Source organism: Fistularia commersonii, chromosome 11 (genome assembly GCF_037954325.1).
Source record: "Fistularia commersonii isolate RoL2024-O1a breed Wild chromosome 11, RoL_Fcom_v1.0, whole genome shotgun sequence".
NCBI classification, from domain to species: domain Eukaryota; kingdom Metazoa; phylum Chordata; class Actinopteri; order Syngnathiformes; family Fistulariidae; genus Fistularia; species Fistularia commersonii.
In genome coordinates, this window is record NC_141294.1 from 5,886,756 (window position 1) to 5,899,652 (window position 12,897).

Here is a 12,897-nt window from a genome sequence, read left to right on the forward strand (position 1 = left end):
GATCCCCTCATTATAGAACTGTGATAATTTGTAATCTAGGGGGGGAATGGGGATCAGAAGCCACTCATTAGTCTGGGGATTTCCATGATTTTCTTCCAGCTGATGGAAATTTGTAAGTCATTGAAGGGTATCAAATACTTATTGTGGTAAGATTTTAGAAGGCATTATACCAGTGTTTCATAAAAATAAAAATAAAATGTTTTATTGCGGATAGACCACATTACATCTTTCTCTTTGGAGCAAAACCCACCCTTTTTAAAATCATGACTGAACCTGTAATTTATGATACCATTTCTCATCCCCCCTCCTGACTCTGACAGAAAGATTTTCCTTGGGGCATCTCATCACATTCTTCATCAATTTAAATGACAAAAGTGCTTGCTGCAGGTCTCCGCTTCAGAATGTGTTAGTGCTTTGGGTAAAGTCTAAGAAATGCGTGTGTAGGGTTAGGTAAACATCAGAAGTTGAGCAAAAGTTGTGAAACTCAAAGTGGAAAACAGAGTGCAAAAAGGAAAAAAGGAAGCCAGGGCGTCTTCAGTTTTCAAGGCCATTGTGTCCGAAAATCTATGTATCATTGCAACAGGCAGTTCAGTCAACTGAGTGCTTTGAAGTGCAATTTTATAAAAAAAAAAAAAAAATTTAAAAAAAAAACCTTTTCCTAGAAGTATGATGTTTTTTTTGGCAATAATGTCATTAATCTCAGAAATTATTTCAAAATACACGTGGAAAATGGCAATTTTACAAATGACAAATGTTTCTGAAAAAAAGGGCAAATATTAAAATGTTAATTAAAGACTTTATTATTTTTTAACTTGATTTGGCTGTCTGTGTGTATGTGTGTGTGTGTGTGTGTGTGTGTGTGTGTGTGTGTGTGTGTGTGTGTGTGTGTGTGCAGATCACTTCTTAGGAAAGTGAGACGTTGCAAGTCTAGGACACCTATTTTAGCCTCTACCATGGGCTGCGTGATGAAAGATTTGATCAATAATTTATTAACCTGCACAAAGACTGACGTTATTGGTTATTATTTTTAACTACTCAGTGCTAAAATACTGGCTGAATAATAGACCAAGAACCGGGATCTGTTAAAATCCAGATCAACCACTGGGACCATTTTTCTATCCAATGGAAACATAATATGAAAGATAGTGTAAAGACACTGCTGGAAAAGACTTGGTTGCTATTTTATATATCTTTTTTTTTAAATAAACTCAATCACTATGTGCTTTTTATTTATGAGTGCATATGATTGTAGTAAAAGTTATTTTGATGGATAAATATAGAGCAAGAGGCATAAATTTGGTTTTCAGATATTTTATTGTTGAAAACATCTGTAACCTTTTGACCCATTGGACACTTGACATAACATAGCAAAAAAGCTATTGAGAACATATCCTCTGAAGCCCAATCACAGATTCAAAAGCACTGCAACATCTGCAGTATCTGATAACATTTATAAAAATAACAATCATAAAAAATATACATACAAGACAAAGATCTTTTTTCTTTTCTTTTTTCAAGGTGTGATTTGTAAAAGACTGCATCGATCAGAAACGGACACTTGAGATGATGCATACGAGACAACGCAGTAACCCACAATCTCTAAGTGATAGGCACAATCACTAATCGACAGGCAGACCGGAGCTAGCTAGTCAGCTGATAAAACGTCACCGGGTATAAAAGGCAATACATTGCCTGCACAATCCAATGGATAGCATCAACAAGGACAGCCACAGTGACAAAGAAAGATCTGAGCAGAGGAGTAGTGGATTATCAGAATTATGCAAGACAGAGATGAGAAGGACATCCCCCTATCAGCCGAAGAATTTGTATTTTCATTGCAGTATTAAATTGATGCTGTTCTTCTTGGCTTAGCCTTCATTATGTATACAACCACACTTCCTGTTTCTATCTACCACCAGGAAAGGCTGTAGAATCGTTTGCAAGGATTAAGTGATTGGCAAAGCTGAGGAACGTAATCATATATGTACAAAGTTCTTTAAAAACGGTGTGGAATGAAGCGGGGAAAAAAAAAAAAAACACGTACGTCATCAGTTACCTCTCAACTTGAACTGAAGAAAGTCATGCAATTTTTTTTTTCTGGAATCCACGCTTTTTTGAACAACAATCAGATGACTAAAAGAAAAAAAAAAAACAGTCATCCGATAACAGAATGGTTATCCTAAAAGGAAAAATAAAGAGCTGCAGCACAGTCCATTAAGTTGTGATCTACCTTAACAGACAGTTTGTGCAGTAACGCATGGTAGCCCTACAGAGATAAACCCCATCACCAGCTGCACCCATCTCCCCAGCCCGACTCCCTTCTGCCTTTTCACCACTACGTTTCCTTTCTCGCTTTTCTTTCGCTCTCTCCCGTCTCCTGCTCTGCCTCCTACACTGACACAGCATCTCATTCTACACCGGCGAATGGCCTCATTAAACTTAAAACTATCGGCGGGTCCACCACAATGTTTGGCACAGCATTTTCTGAACCCTGAACGGAGCGTCTGCAGATCCAACTCAAGTTGACTTCGAGCTCTTGAGCAGCAGCTGAGGAATTCCCTGTCAGGGTGCTACAGCAAATAGTGTCTCATCATCTGAGGTGTCTCTGCAAATATTCTTCGAGCAGGAAGCAGAGAAGCACACACCGACTCTCTGTTGGACTCTCGCTGAATGCTTTTTTTTTTTTTTTCTTTTCTTTCTGTCTCTTTTTAGCTCCGCCAAGGAGGCTGCTATTTTTTTTTATCTTTTTTTTTTTCAGTTTTATTTTTTTCAACTGCCATTTATTGGTTTACTAGTGAGCTTGTCTGACAGCGGCAAAATAGATTAAAATTCCAGGATAATTCTCATATAAACTCATGAAGGGTTACGAACCCAGAGCGAAACAAAATCTGGGTTAAGGGAGTTTTTTTTGGTGATATATCTGAGAACGCGGCATTCTATCGGCCTTGGCGGAGAACTTATCTTCTTGATTTCTTTTTTCTCAAATGAGAAAAAGTAGGAGCACCACTGTACAAAATATACATAAAAAGCTGTGTCGGTGAAAGTTTCGTTTTCGCGGTGGCTGACATGAGGATATGTGATAAACCCCACCGGCCATAATTTGAGAAGTAATGTTTGGTTCAACAGCATCACTTAGCGGGTCAAATTCATACTGAGCATCCACGTGTTCGCAAGGAAAACATTAACAACCTCTCTTTCGGCTGTTTTCTTTCCTTTCACTTTTATCAACACACTTTCAAGTGGTGCTCGTCAGCTCCAAACGTACACAAACACTGACTGAGCATGATTTCATATATACATTCACAAGCCTCTGGGTTGCTAGTGTCTCAAATGCCCGACTGTGAACAAGAGTCGGGCTAATTCACAAAAAAAAAAAAAAAAAAAAAAAATCATATGGCCTGCTCTTTCTTTTCCCTGCCCCCCGAGAGGCGATAGGCACTTAAAAAGCACATGTTGACATAAACAAATAGACAGAGCTTCATAATTAATCTTCCCCCATAAAAACTGGGTTTTAATGTTAGAAACAATCCAAAAAAAAAAAACAAAAAAAAAACATCTTTGGTCTGTAAACAACCATATTTCTATCCAAATGCAAGGAGGAAATGCTGGTGAGTCACCCGAACAATCAAACAGCATCTCCCCTCACCTCTGCTGTTTAGGGTGCTTTATTTAAAGCCGTGCACACCTTTGATACGTGTGCATGTGTGTTTCTGTGTGTGTCGGGGGTTGGGTGAGGGGCTGCTACACACCCTGGAAAGCTGGGTCGGAGCAGATGTCAACTTCAGGGCACTGATGCAGCCATTTGGCCCGCAGATGGAATGTGCTGTGCTAATCGGTTCTTGACAGATTCAGGCAGTCTTGTGGAGTTTGGTTGACAGCTCTGCCGCTTGCATTAGTGGACGTCATACATTTTGCACAGAGCCAAAAAAAAGAAAGAAAAAAAAAAAAAGAAAACAAAAAAAAAAAATTGTCTTAAGAAAACCTGGTTGGCCTGGGCAGGATCAGCTGGGGGTTGGCATTTCAAGAAAATGTGAGATATTCACATTGAAATATGTGCTTGAATCGAACGCCAACTGTTGGTTATTTATCATTCATACTTAACGTATGAACAAAAACACAAGCTTTGATGCAAAACATTAAAAAAGAAGAGTCCTGTTTCTTTTGTTGTTGTTGTTGCTGCTGTTGTTGTTGTGTTGTTTTCGTCGGTTGTTGGTGGTGGTTTCGTCAGCGGTCAAACACTGGGCGGGTGTGAGGCGCTCCAACAGGTCCTCCAGACTCAGTTGCACGGCAGCCAGGTGGAGTAGGCGGGGTGCTGACACGCAAACACCGGCTGTACCTGCGCTATGTAATAGTTACTGAAGTTGCAGTCTGCCACATAAGGGGCAGGCTGGTAGTAGCAGGTTACGTTGGCCACGTTGGGGATGACGTTCTGCTCGGCGAGGACGCGCACGGCGAGCATGGCGATGAGACCCAGCGTCTGCCGCCGTTCGTGCCCCATCAGGCACACCGTGCTCTCGTTCACCACCCCGTGGAGGGTCATCAGGTAGTCGTACTTGCGGTCCTCCAGGCCCACGAAGTGGTTCTGCAGGTAGGACTCCAGCTTGCGCTGCTGCTCGCCGATGTCGGGGAAGTCGATGAAGAAGCGTGAGCACATGTAGCGCTGCAGAGACTTCATCTCCGACTCGGACACGGCCCGGAAGCCCCGCACCAGCAGGTGACAGTACTTGAGCAGGCCGCCGCCCCGGATCTCCTCGGGGTTCCGGGTGCAGATGATCTTGTGCCGTAGATGGTCCAGGGCCTCGCCGAAGTCCCCGTACACGCTCTCGCCCATGATGGTGGGGTGGAAGGTCTCCGCCATGGGGTTCTCCGAGCACTCGTAGAACAGGAGCAGGGAGTCCAGCTTGATCTGGAAAGAGTCCACGCTGAACTCGAACTGCCTCCGTAGGGAATCCACGAACTTCAGCTCCACGTTCTTCCCCCGGTTGTTGGAGAGGGAGATGAGGCTCCAGCGGTCTGAGTCGTTACACACCTTCACCATCTTCTGCACGTAGGCCTCCTGCGTGTGTGTGAGGAAGAGGAGATGGGCGGAAAAAAAAAAAAACGACAAGGATTTAGATGCGTTACGAAGCCGCGTTTACGCACGACAACACATCAATGAGACAGTAACAAGCAAAAAAAAAAAAAAAAAAACTTTACATTTTTTTTCGCAATCCGCCCCCATAATAAAGAGCAAAGAATGCGCTGGGATATGAGATACTGATGCGTCTAGGATCCCCTTCCAAATTGGTTTAACTTAAATCTCCTTAAGCGCAGGAAAACACTGAATTAACGTAATTGCGCGTTAATGTGCGCACTAAAGTCGTTTAAGACTAAAAATAAAAATAAATGAAAAAAAAAAAAGACGTATCCAAACCACATCAGACAACGTGAGAGACACAGGAGGAAGAAAAAACAGCTGGTGTCAGAATGTACCTTTAATGTTAACGGGGTTATTTTCTCTTTATTCACACAGTCGGGTAAAAAGTCCAGGAGACAGTCCAAAACTATGTCCTTCACAGTCTGGAAATCACTTTCACCTTTCATGTCTGCGCAAAATATGAGGTCAAGATCCTTATAGCCCAGTCCGCTGTCCTCATGCAGAATGTGACTGGCTGCAGAGCCGTTTAACCGAACGTCCCGGACGTGAATCTGCTTCTCCTCCATCCGACTGCGCACCACTTTGACGATCTGCCGCGGTTGCATCTCCAGAGTGGGGAAGTTCCCGCGGCCGTGGATCGGGATGGTCTCCGTCAGGATGGCGTCCAGCCGCTGCACTTGTTCCCAGTTAAGGACACTGACGCTGCCGCCTTCCGATTCAGAAGTATAACTGGTGGTGGAGCTGCTGTCGTCCTCTGACATGTTGCTGTTGGTTAAAATATCTTTTTTTTCCCCTATGCTCAAAAACCTTTAAAAAAACCCCAATCAGTAGTTGCGTATTTACGCGCGGATCGCACTAGAGGGAAGGTAACTTTATCCACATCGATGTTTAGTATTTGAAGTTGTCCGATTCAACCTTAAAGAAATAGAGGAAGGGGTCAGTATCCCCGAAAAAAAAAACCAATTATAATTGCAGCGGAGCGTGTTGGTCTACGCAGTAAGTATGAAGTAAAAATAAAAATTAAAAAAATAATAATAATAAAAATAAAATAAAAAAAATCCAGAAGTGGCGCAGCAGCAAAGTGGATGACCGGAGGGAGAAAAAAAAAAGTGCAACCAGTCAAGAGTGAGGTGAGGAAAGTGAACCTTAACTTTGTCTTCTCTGCGCCTTTAAAACATTGGTGCTGCTGTCAGTGCGTCCGAGCGCTGCGCATCAGTCTTTGAAGGTCGCCTGGGATCCAGGAGGGGGTTTGCTTTTCCGGCTGTGACTCCATCGCCCAAAGGCACGCCTATGATTTTATAAATTTGCATGAACACGCTTCTCCTCAAGTCGCACTTTTTTGGCCACGGTCCTCCCTCTCGACGATCAGCCCCTCGCAGGAATCTTGCGCGCTTTCACGCACCGCTCCTACAAATTCCAAGTGTCTTCCGGTTATGCCAAGAAATGCTCGCCTTGAAAAAACTTTGTTTTGTTGTTGTTTGTTTGGGGTTTTTTTTTTGTTTTTTGTTTTGTTTTTTTGGAGGGAGGGAGGTCGGGGTTTGGGGCGCTCAGGTGACGCAACTTCGCCCTAGGCTCTTTACTTCAATGCGTGATTTCCCCACGCGTGGAGAGCTAAAGCGTTACCTGTCTGCTCCAAGTGCCGCGATCTTCTGCAGGGGTCAGGTCGGCAGTCTGGAGATGTCAGCTCAGCTGTGCTTCACCCCGCCCCCTCTCTATCTGCTGCTCGTTGCAAACCCTGCTCCCCCTGCGAGGTTTCCAAATGCATCGAGCAGATTTCGAGATAAATCCAGTATGCTCTCTTTATTATGACACTACAAACTTTTATCCGAGGCTTAAAATGACACTTAAAACCTCTAAATGTATTCATAACCCCAGTGATATTTGATGATTGCACATAAACCCGTATTTGGTCCCAAGGTAAAGGCAGAATGTTCAGAAAAAAAATAACATTTAGGTTGCGTGAGCTTGACATATTAAATGCACTCGTGTTGCCATAGCGCCCTCTGTAGGTTACTTTTGATAAAGTGTTACATGATTGCATTTTATAACAGCAATTCCAAGCTTTCGTCAGTGATAGTCGACGTGGAAAACGATTGTTTTGCTGTTTAAAACACACTGACAATATTTCCCTCTCAATCTCTTAATCCTCTTGGCCCCCAGACCACAAATACCTCCAGGTCAGGGTCTGCGACATGTAACCGAAAGGTTTGCCCCTCAGCTGATAATGAAGTGTTTGGATGACCGGTTTGCCCTTTGAACCAGTTTTAAAGTACACGACTAAATCCCGAATAAATGTGTGATACACCTGGCGACACACGATGTCACCTTCAATGCAAGGTTACCCTCGCTATCCAGATTGTCTCATAGGCGTGCTCTGCTATATTTACAGTTTGGGTCTCATTTACAGAAATGAGACCCGGGTTGAAGTGGTGCATACGTAAGTCAAGGATAGCATAAAAGCGTGGGATTAGACTCACGGGTGAGGGATGTGCACTGACCGCGTCAGGGCCGGGCAGCTCCCTTAGGCGACGTAAAGCCCTACGTCACTGCAGCCACTCAGATCTGTAAACCCTGATTATCCCATTTACTCCATGACAGTGTCTTAACTCCGTGGCCCACACAGGAGCTCTACCTCAGCTTGCACCGAGAAGGACACACCCTGTTATATTCAAGTTTATATGACCCTTTTACAGTCAGTATAGTACAAATTAAACAACGGTATAAAATTAAAAAAAAAAAAAAAAAAAGGCTTTAAGGGCTTTCAATGCAGTAGTTTGAAATGTTGGGCCCTCATTGCATTTTTGATTTAGTACTTCGCCTTTGCATTGTTGGGCAGGTTGATCACAGATCTTTGAAATTGAATTCCACATCTGGAAATGTCCATGGAACTATTAATCAGTTACAATGGACCGGGAGCAGCGTCTTCAATGTGTTTCCCAGGTGCGGAGTGATAGTTGCTATGGATTGGACCGAGTCCTTCGGCAATGCTCGCCGCAGCTGCCGGCTGAAAAGCTAAATCAAAGCAGTTGTGAAAGAAAAACAGCAGGTATATGCATACCTCATACTGCCCGGCCAACACAGAGCCCTGCTGATGAGCTGTTTAGTTCAAAATAATACTTGGCTGTGACTCGTCACAGTGTTGATGATCGATTGCGTCTCTGCTTATTGACATGATGAGGTTTTACTTTCAAAAATTGAAAAAGAAAGCATGGAAGGAAAGAAAACAATACACAACTTTCCCCTCTGGGTTTGTTGATGTCTTTCCCTGTCATCAGGTGGGTTTCTCTTTAAAATGGAAAAAAAATAATAATTCAAGGTTAGACCTTGGTTTCCTCACTTCGGCGGTGGTGATATATGACGATAAAAACTCGTCTAATTGACACAAAGTAGATGTTTTGCAGTAATATTCAATTTGCTTCTGGGATAAGTGATGCATTCTAGTGCATTTAAGCCCAATGAAAATTGAAAATTTCATTTTTCAAATGCCAAATATCTGTCTGTGTCTGTCTGTGTAAAAAAGTATCTGCCATGAAATTTCTTTTAGGTCAGGACTTCCCGCTGAGCAGGATAATCAAACGTTCTCTCGTTGATTTGATCAGACGACACGATCACGTGAGTTTGGTTGATACGTCTTAGAACGATCACAGCTCGAGGTGTCACAATACGACGCGCTCACGATTCGTTTTTTTTTTTTAGATGATGCAAAGCTCGAACAAAAAAAAAACAGTGAAAATAAACTTTGGAATCCCTTTCTTTGTTTCATCAGCATTGGCGTGCAAACCAAATTCCAAGGAAAACACAAGATAAAATCTTTCCATTGTTTCAGTACAGACCGGCGAATGTGAGGTTCAATATTAGGTCAACCGAGCAAAACAGAAAAACCTATCGTGTCCTCCTGTGTTCTGGGTTTCAAAGTTGACACTAGAATGGATTTATTTACTTTTTTAATACATTTTTAAGAATTTATTTGTATTCAATCATGATCAATCATGATTACATGCAATAATGGCACATTATTATTTTGCGTGTTTCATTTTAGTTGATATCCGTTGTTACTGAAAATCGTTTAAGTGCATGAATTAAAAAAAGTACAGTTACTGTTTCCACATTTATTTTCTCATGCAATTGATTTGAATTATTGAGTCGTCGGATCAACATCCGCTGCCCAATCTGGTCTTTTTGATTGAGTTATGCACAAACCATTAAAAGTATATCGGCACAATTTTTTTCCAATCATGCACAGGTCTGTCTCAGAAAATTAGAATATTGTGATAAAGTTCTTTATCTTCTGTTGTTCAATTAAAAAAACAAAAATCACTTTTTCGTGATACTCTAATATTTTAGATAGGATTTTGAGTTTCCTTAAGATGTAAGCCATAATAAGCAATATTAAGATAATAAAGGGCTTGCAATATTAGAGTTGATTTGTAATGAATCCAGAATGTATTAAATTTTTGTTTTTGTAATTGCATCACAGAAGATAACGAACTTTATCACAATATTCTAATTTTCTGAGACAGTCCTTTACTGTCTTATATTTTTATGATTTTAAAGTCATGATTATAGTTTTTAGGAGTCACACACACTTTTTACAGAATCTCACAATTTCCAGGTCCCCTCACCATCTGATACACAAAACCACGACAATAATATTTTAAGCCGTAGGGCAGAGAGAAATCCTTGGATAGAAAAGAAAATAGCTAAATGTTTTACAACAGTCATGCACTTTGTATTTCATTGCCTTGGAATGACTTAACAATATTACATGCAAAAAAAAACAAAAGGTATCTTTCAGACGGCACATACTATGCAGCTTCTTGTTCTGACACGTTGCATCTTTGACAGATGTTGAAGTTTTACTATTAGTATTACAATTATATAAGCATCGTACCGGTAAAGGAGACGCTTTAGAAAAATGAGCTAACGGTTAAGAAAACACAGATTCAGTCACTGTCATCCCCACCCCCGAACTCCCCTGTCACCCCTCATCCACTGTTCCCCAGGAGATAACTGGATTTCCAGGAGGGCCGCATTAGCGTATGCCGTCAGTGCGAGATATTCCCTCCGCTGACGGTCGAGTTAGTTTTGGGTGTGGATCAGAGGGAAGATGAAAAGAGATGGGATTTCCAGTCCTTTTCGGTCAAACTGTTTCTGACCCCCAAGTGACAAAAGTCTGTGGAATCGTTCTGGAAATGTTGCACGGGGTTATGTAGGGTCTGTGGAGAGGAGGAGGAGGAGGAGTAGCAGCAATCAGTGGAGAGAACCCCCTCATTTTGCTTTGGCTCGACGCCGGGGGGGGGTGGTATGCGGTGCGCCGGGTTTGAAATATCGTGCGAGGTTACAGAGCACGTCCCGTGAGACGGCGAGGCCCATCTCATTTAATCTGTCTCATTATAGGGTCTTTCTAAACTCACTCTGCAGGCCCAGAGACAATGAATGAGCTTAACGCTGCTAAAACATTTGAGTGACTAATAGATGCTACAGACTCACCGTGATCTGGGTAATGTAACGTGCTGTCTACTTTAATTCACTGTGAACAGCTTGATCCCGGAGCTTCTCCCTCACCTGGATCTAACATCTGGGGAAGGCCCGGTGAAAAACACCCACTTGGAGCCACACCTTCAACCCAAGGGCTTAATGTCACGTATTTTGGCACAGCAGATCTTGTCTCGCAGACGAGTGTTTCTGAAAGACATGACTGACATTTTGGCAGCCGACAGTGGAGCTGTGGAAAATATGTGCTAATCAAAACAAGTTCTTCGGCAACTACCGAGTTGTGATGCTGCTGATCAGGATGGGCTTTATGATGTTTCTTCAGAAGGTCCGCGAGATGGAGGGCGGGGCGCTGACTCTTCTCGGTTTGCAAACGACAAGAGACGCTGATGTGCTTTCGTTTTTGTTTTTTTGGTCCGAGAGAGGTTCTTTGATACGCGCACACCCAGGAGCACGCTGCTGCTCCCACTCTCTACAAAAGCACTGTGGATGGTCAGAGGAGCATGCTATCCTCAACCGTTTCCTGCATCTTCTCAACATTCAGAGAGAGATTTTTGGCACCGCGCTACATTGCAAAGCAGCTCACCTCGCTCCTGTAGCTTGGCTCACCTCTGTTACCGATCGGACCTACCGCAGTCTAATTGTGCATGAACCAGACAAAGAAGTTGGAGTTGTGTGTGAAAGTGAAGAGGGAAGCTTGGAGAGGGGTCTCTTAGTATATGGCCAGATATGTTGGACCTGGATTTTCACGTGCGTTGATCCTGACAAGGGATCTCCTCATGCTGTCCAGGGTTAGTGTCAGCACCTGATCACCAGGAGGGGGTAGGAGTCCCGCAGGGGTGCTGCTGTGTGCCTCAAGACTTTGTTCAGCTCATTCAGCAGAGAGATGGGGTTATCGCAGGTGAGTGATGCTGGGTCGCGGTCCATAATGGTCTGTAACCCCCAACACAGGTTCCTGGATGTCTCTGCTGTCACAGAAGCGATGAGCTATCCCTCTGGAGTGCTACCCCTTGGCCTCTCTGATGGCACGAGACAGGTTGGCCCGAGCTGTCCTCGGGCCTTCGGAGCCCCAGCTTGGAAGGCAAGCATTCCGAACCTGCAGGAGCCTGTAGACCTCGCCTGTCAGCCACGGTTTCTACCGGTCTTGTGACATCATCTATGCACTTTGCGTTGCACGCTGTGAAAGGCTCCGTATTCTCCTGGAGGCCCGTGGTATTGTCAGAGGTTGCAGCCTGCTCAAACATGTTCCAGTCGGAGGTGGTGAAACAGTCTTGAAGTGCCTACAAACACCCTTCCGGACACACACATACCTGTTTCCGAACCGGTCCGGTGACTTTGACCAGTGGTCTGTGTGCTGGCATTGGAGTCAGAGGCACTGAGATGGGGGGAAGGGTAGGTAGGAGTGTGCAAGCTACTTCCCGGATTGTGGAGACATGGTCAAGAGTGTTGTGTAGGAAAGTTAATGTGCTGGAATATATGGAGGAACACGCTCTTTGGGTCCGCGTGGTTAAAATCCACAGTAAAGATAACAAAAGCAAATTAGCTATTTAGATATCTGAGAGAAAAAAAACAGAAATACAAGTCTTGCTTCAAGCCTTGCCTCTGCGTGCACTTTATACTATGTAGTTTAATGTTTGTTTATTGTGCACTTTACTGCTAATGTGCACTGTACAGTATTATCATTTTGTAAATCTCATGTCACTGTGGGAAAGTAAGAAACTTCATCTCGATTCCTTTGTATATCTAGTACATGGGGAGAAATTGATAATAAAGCTGACTTAGACTTTAACTTGCTTCATACTAAAATTACTGATATGCTATAACAACTATAACACCAATTTATGGGGAGACGGGTAATGTGGTGTTTTATATTTGACTTCCAACAAGAGAGCTTGGGATTTTGCTGCAAAATGTCAAATTACTCATTCAGCCTGGAAGCAGTGACAAGGAAAGCAATGAAAAGCATAAGACGAACAAGGAATCAATCAAAGTTGGACCCAAGGTTGTTCGTATTTACTCGCAGACCTGCCAGGGAGCTGTTTAATGAACCTGAACATCCATGTATCCAGAAATATTTTGGAGAGGTAAGTGGGTCTATAATTCCATAGCGCTTGTGACAGATGGGTTTTGATCAGAACAGGAAAAGTATCAGGAAACTTTGCCATTGAATTGAAATTTCTCAGTTCATAGCAACAACCCAACATGTAATATGAAACCAGTTAGATAGAAAATTTAGTTTTCCCTTACTCAAACCAGCAATGGGAATT

At 43.0% G+C, this 12,897-nt stretch overlaps 1 protein-coding gene across 1 annotated transcript; it reads right to left on the minus strand.

The window, feature by feature from the left end:
- Positions 1–1,295: 1,295 nt before the first annotated feature.
- Positions 1,296–6,813, minus strand: tent5aa (terminal nucleotidyltransferase 5Aa). Its single transcript, XM_086154654.1, has 2 exons — positions 5,473–6,813; positions 1,296–5,056 (listed from the first exon to the last, which is right to left on the minus strand). Exons 1-2 carry the CDS (start codon positions 5,896–5,898, stop codon positions 4,277–4,279), a joined length of 1,206 nt encoding a protein of 401 aa, XP_086010780.1. The 5' UTR covers positions 5,899–6,813; the 3' UTR covers positions 1,296–4,276.
- Between the last annotated feature and the right edge of the window lie 6,084 nt (positions 6,814–12,897).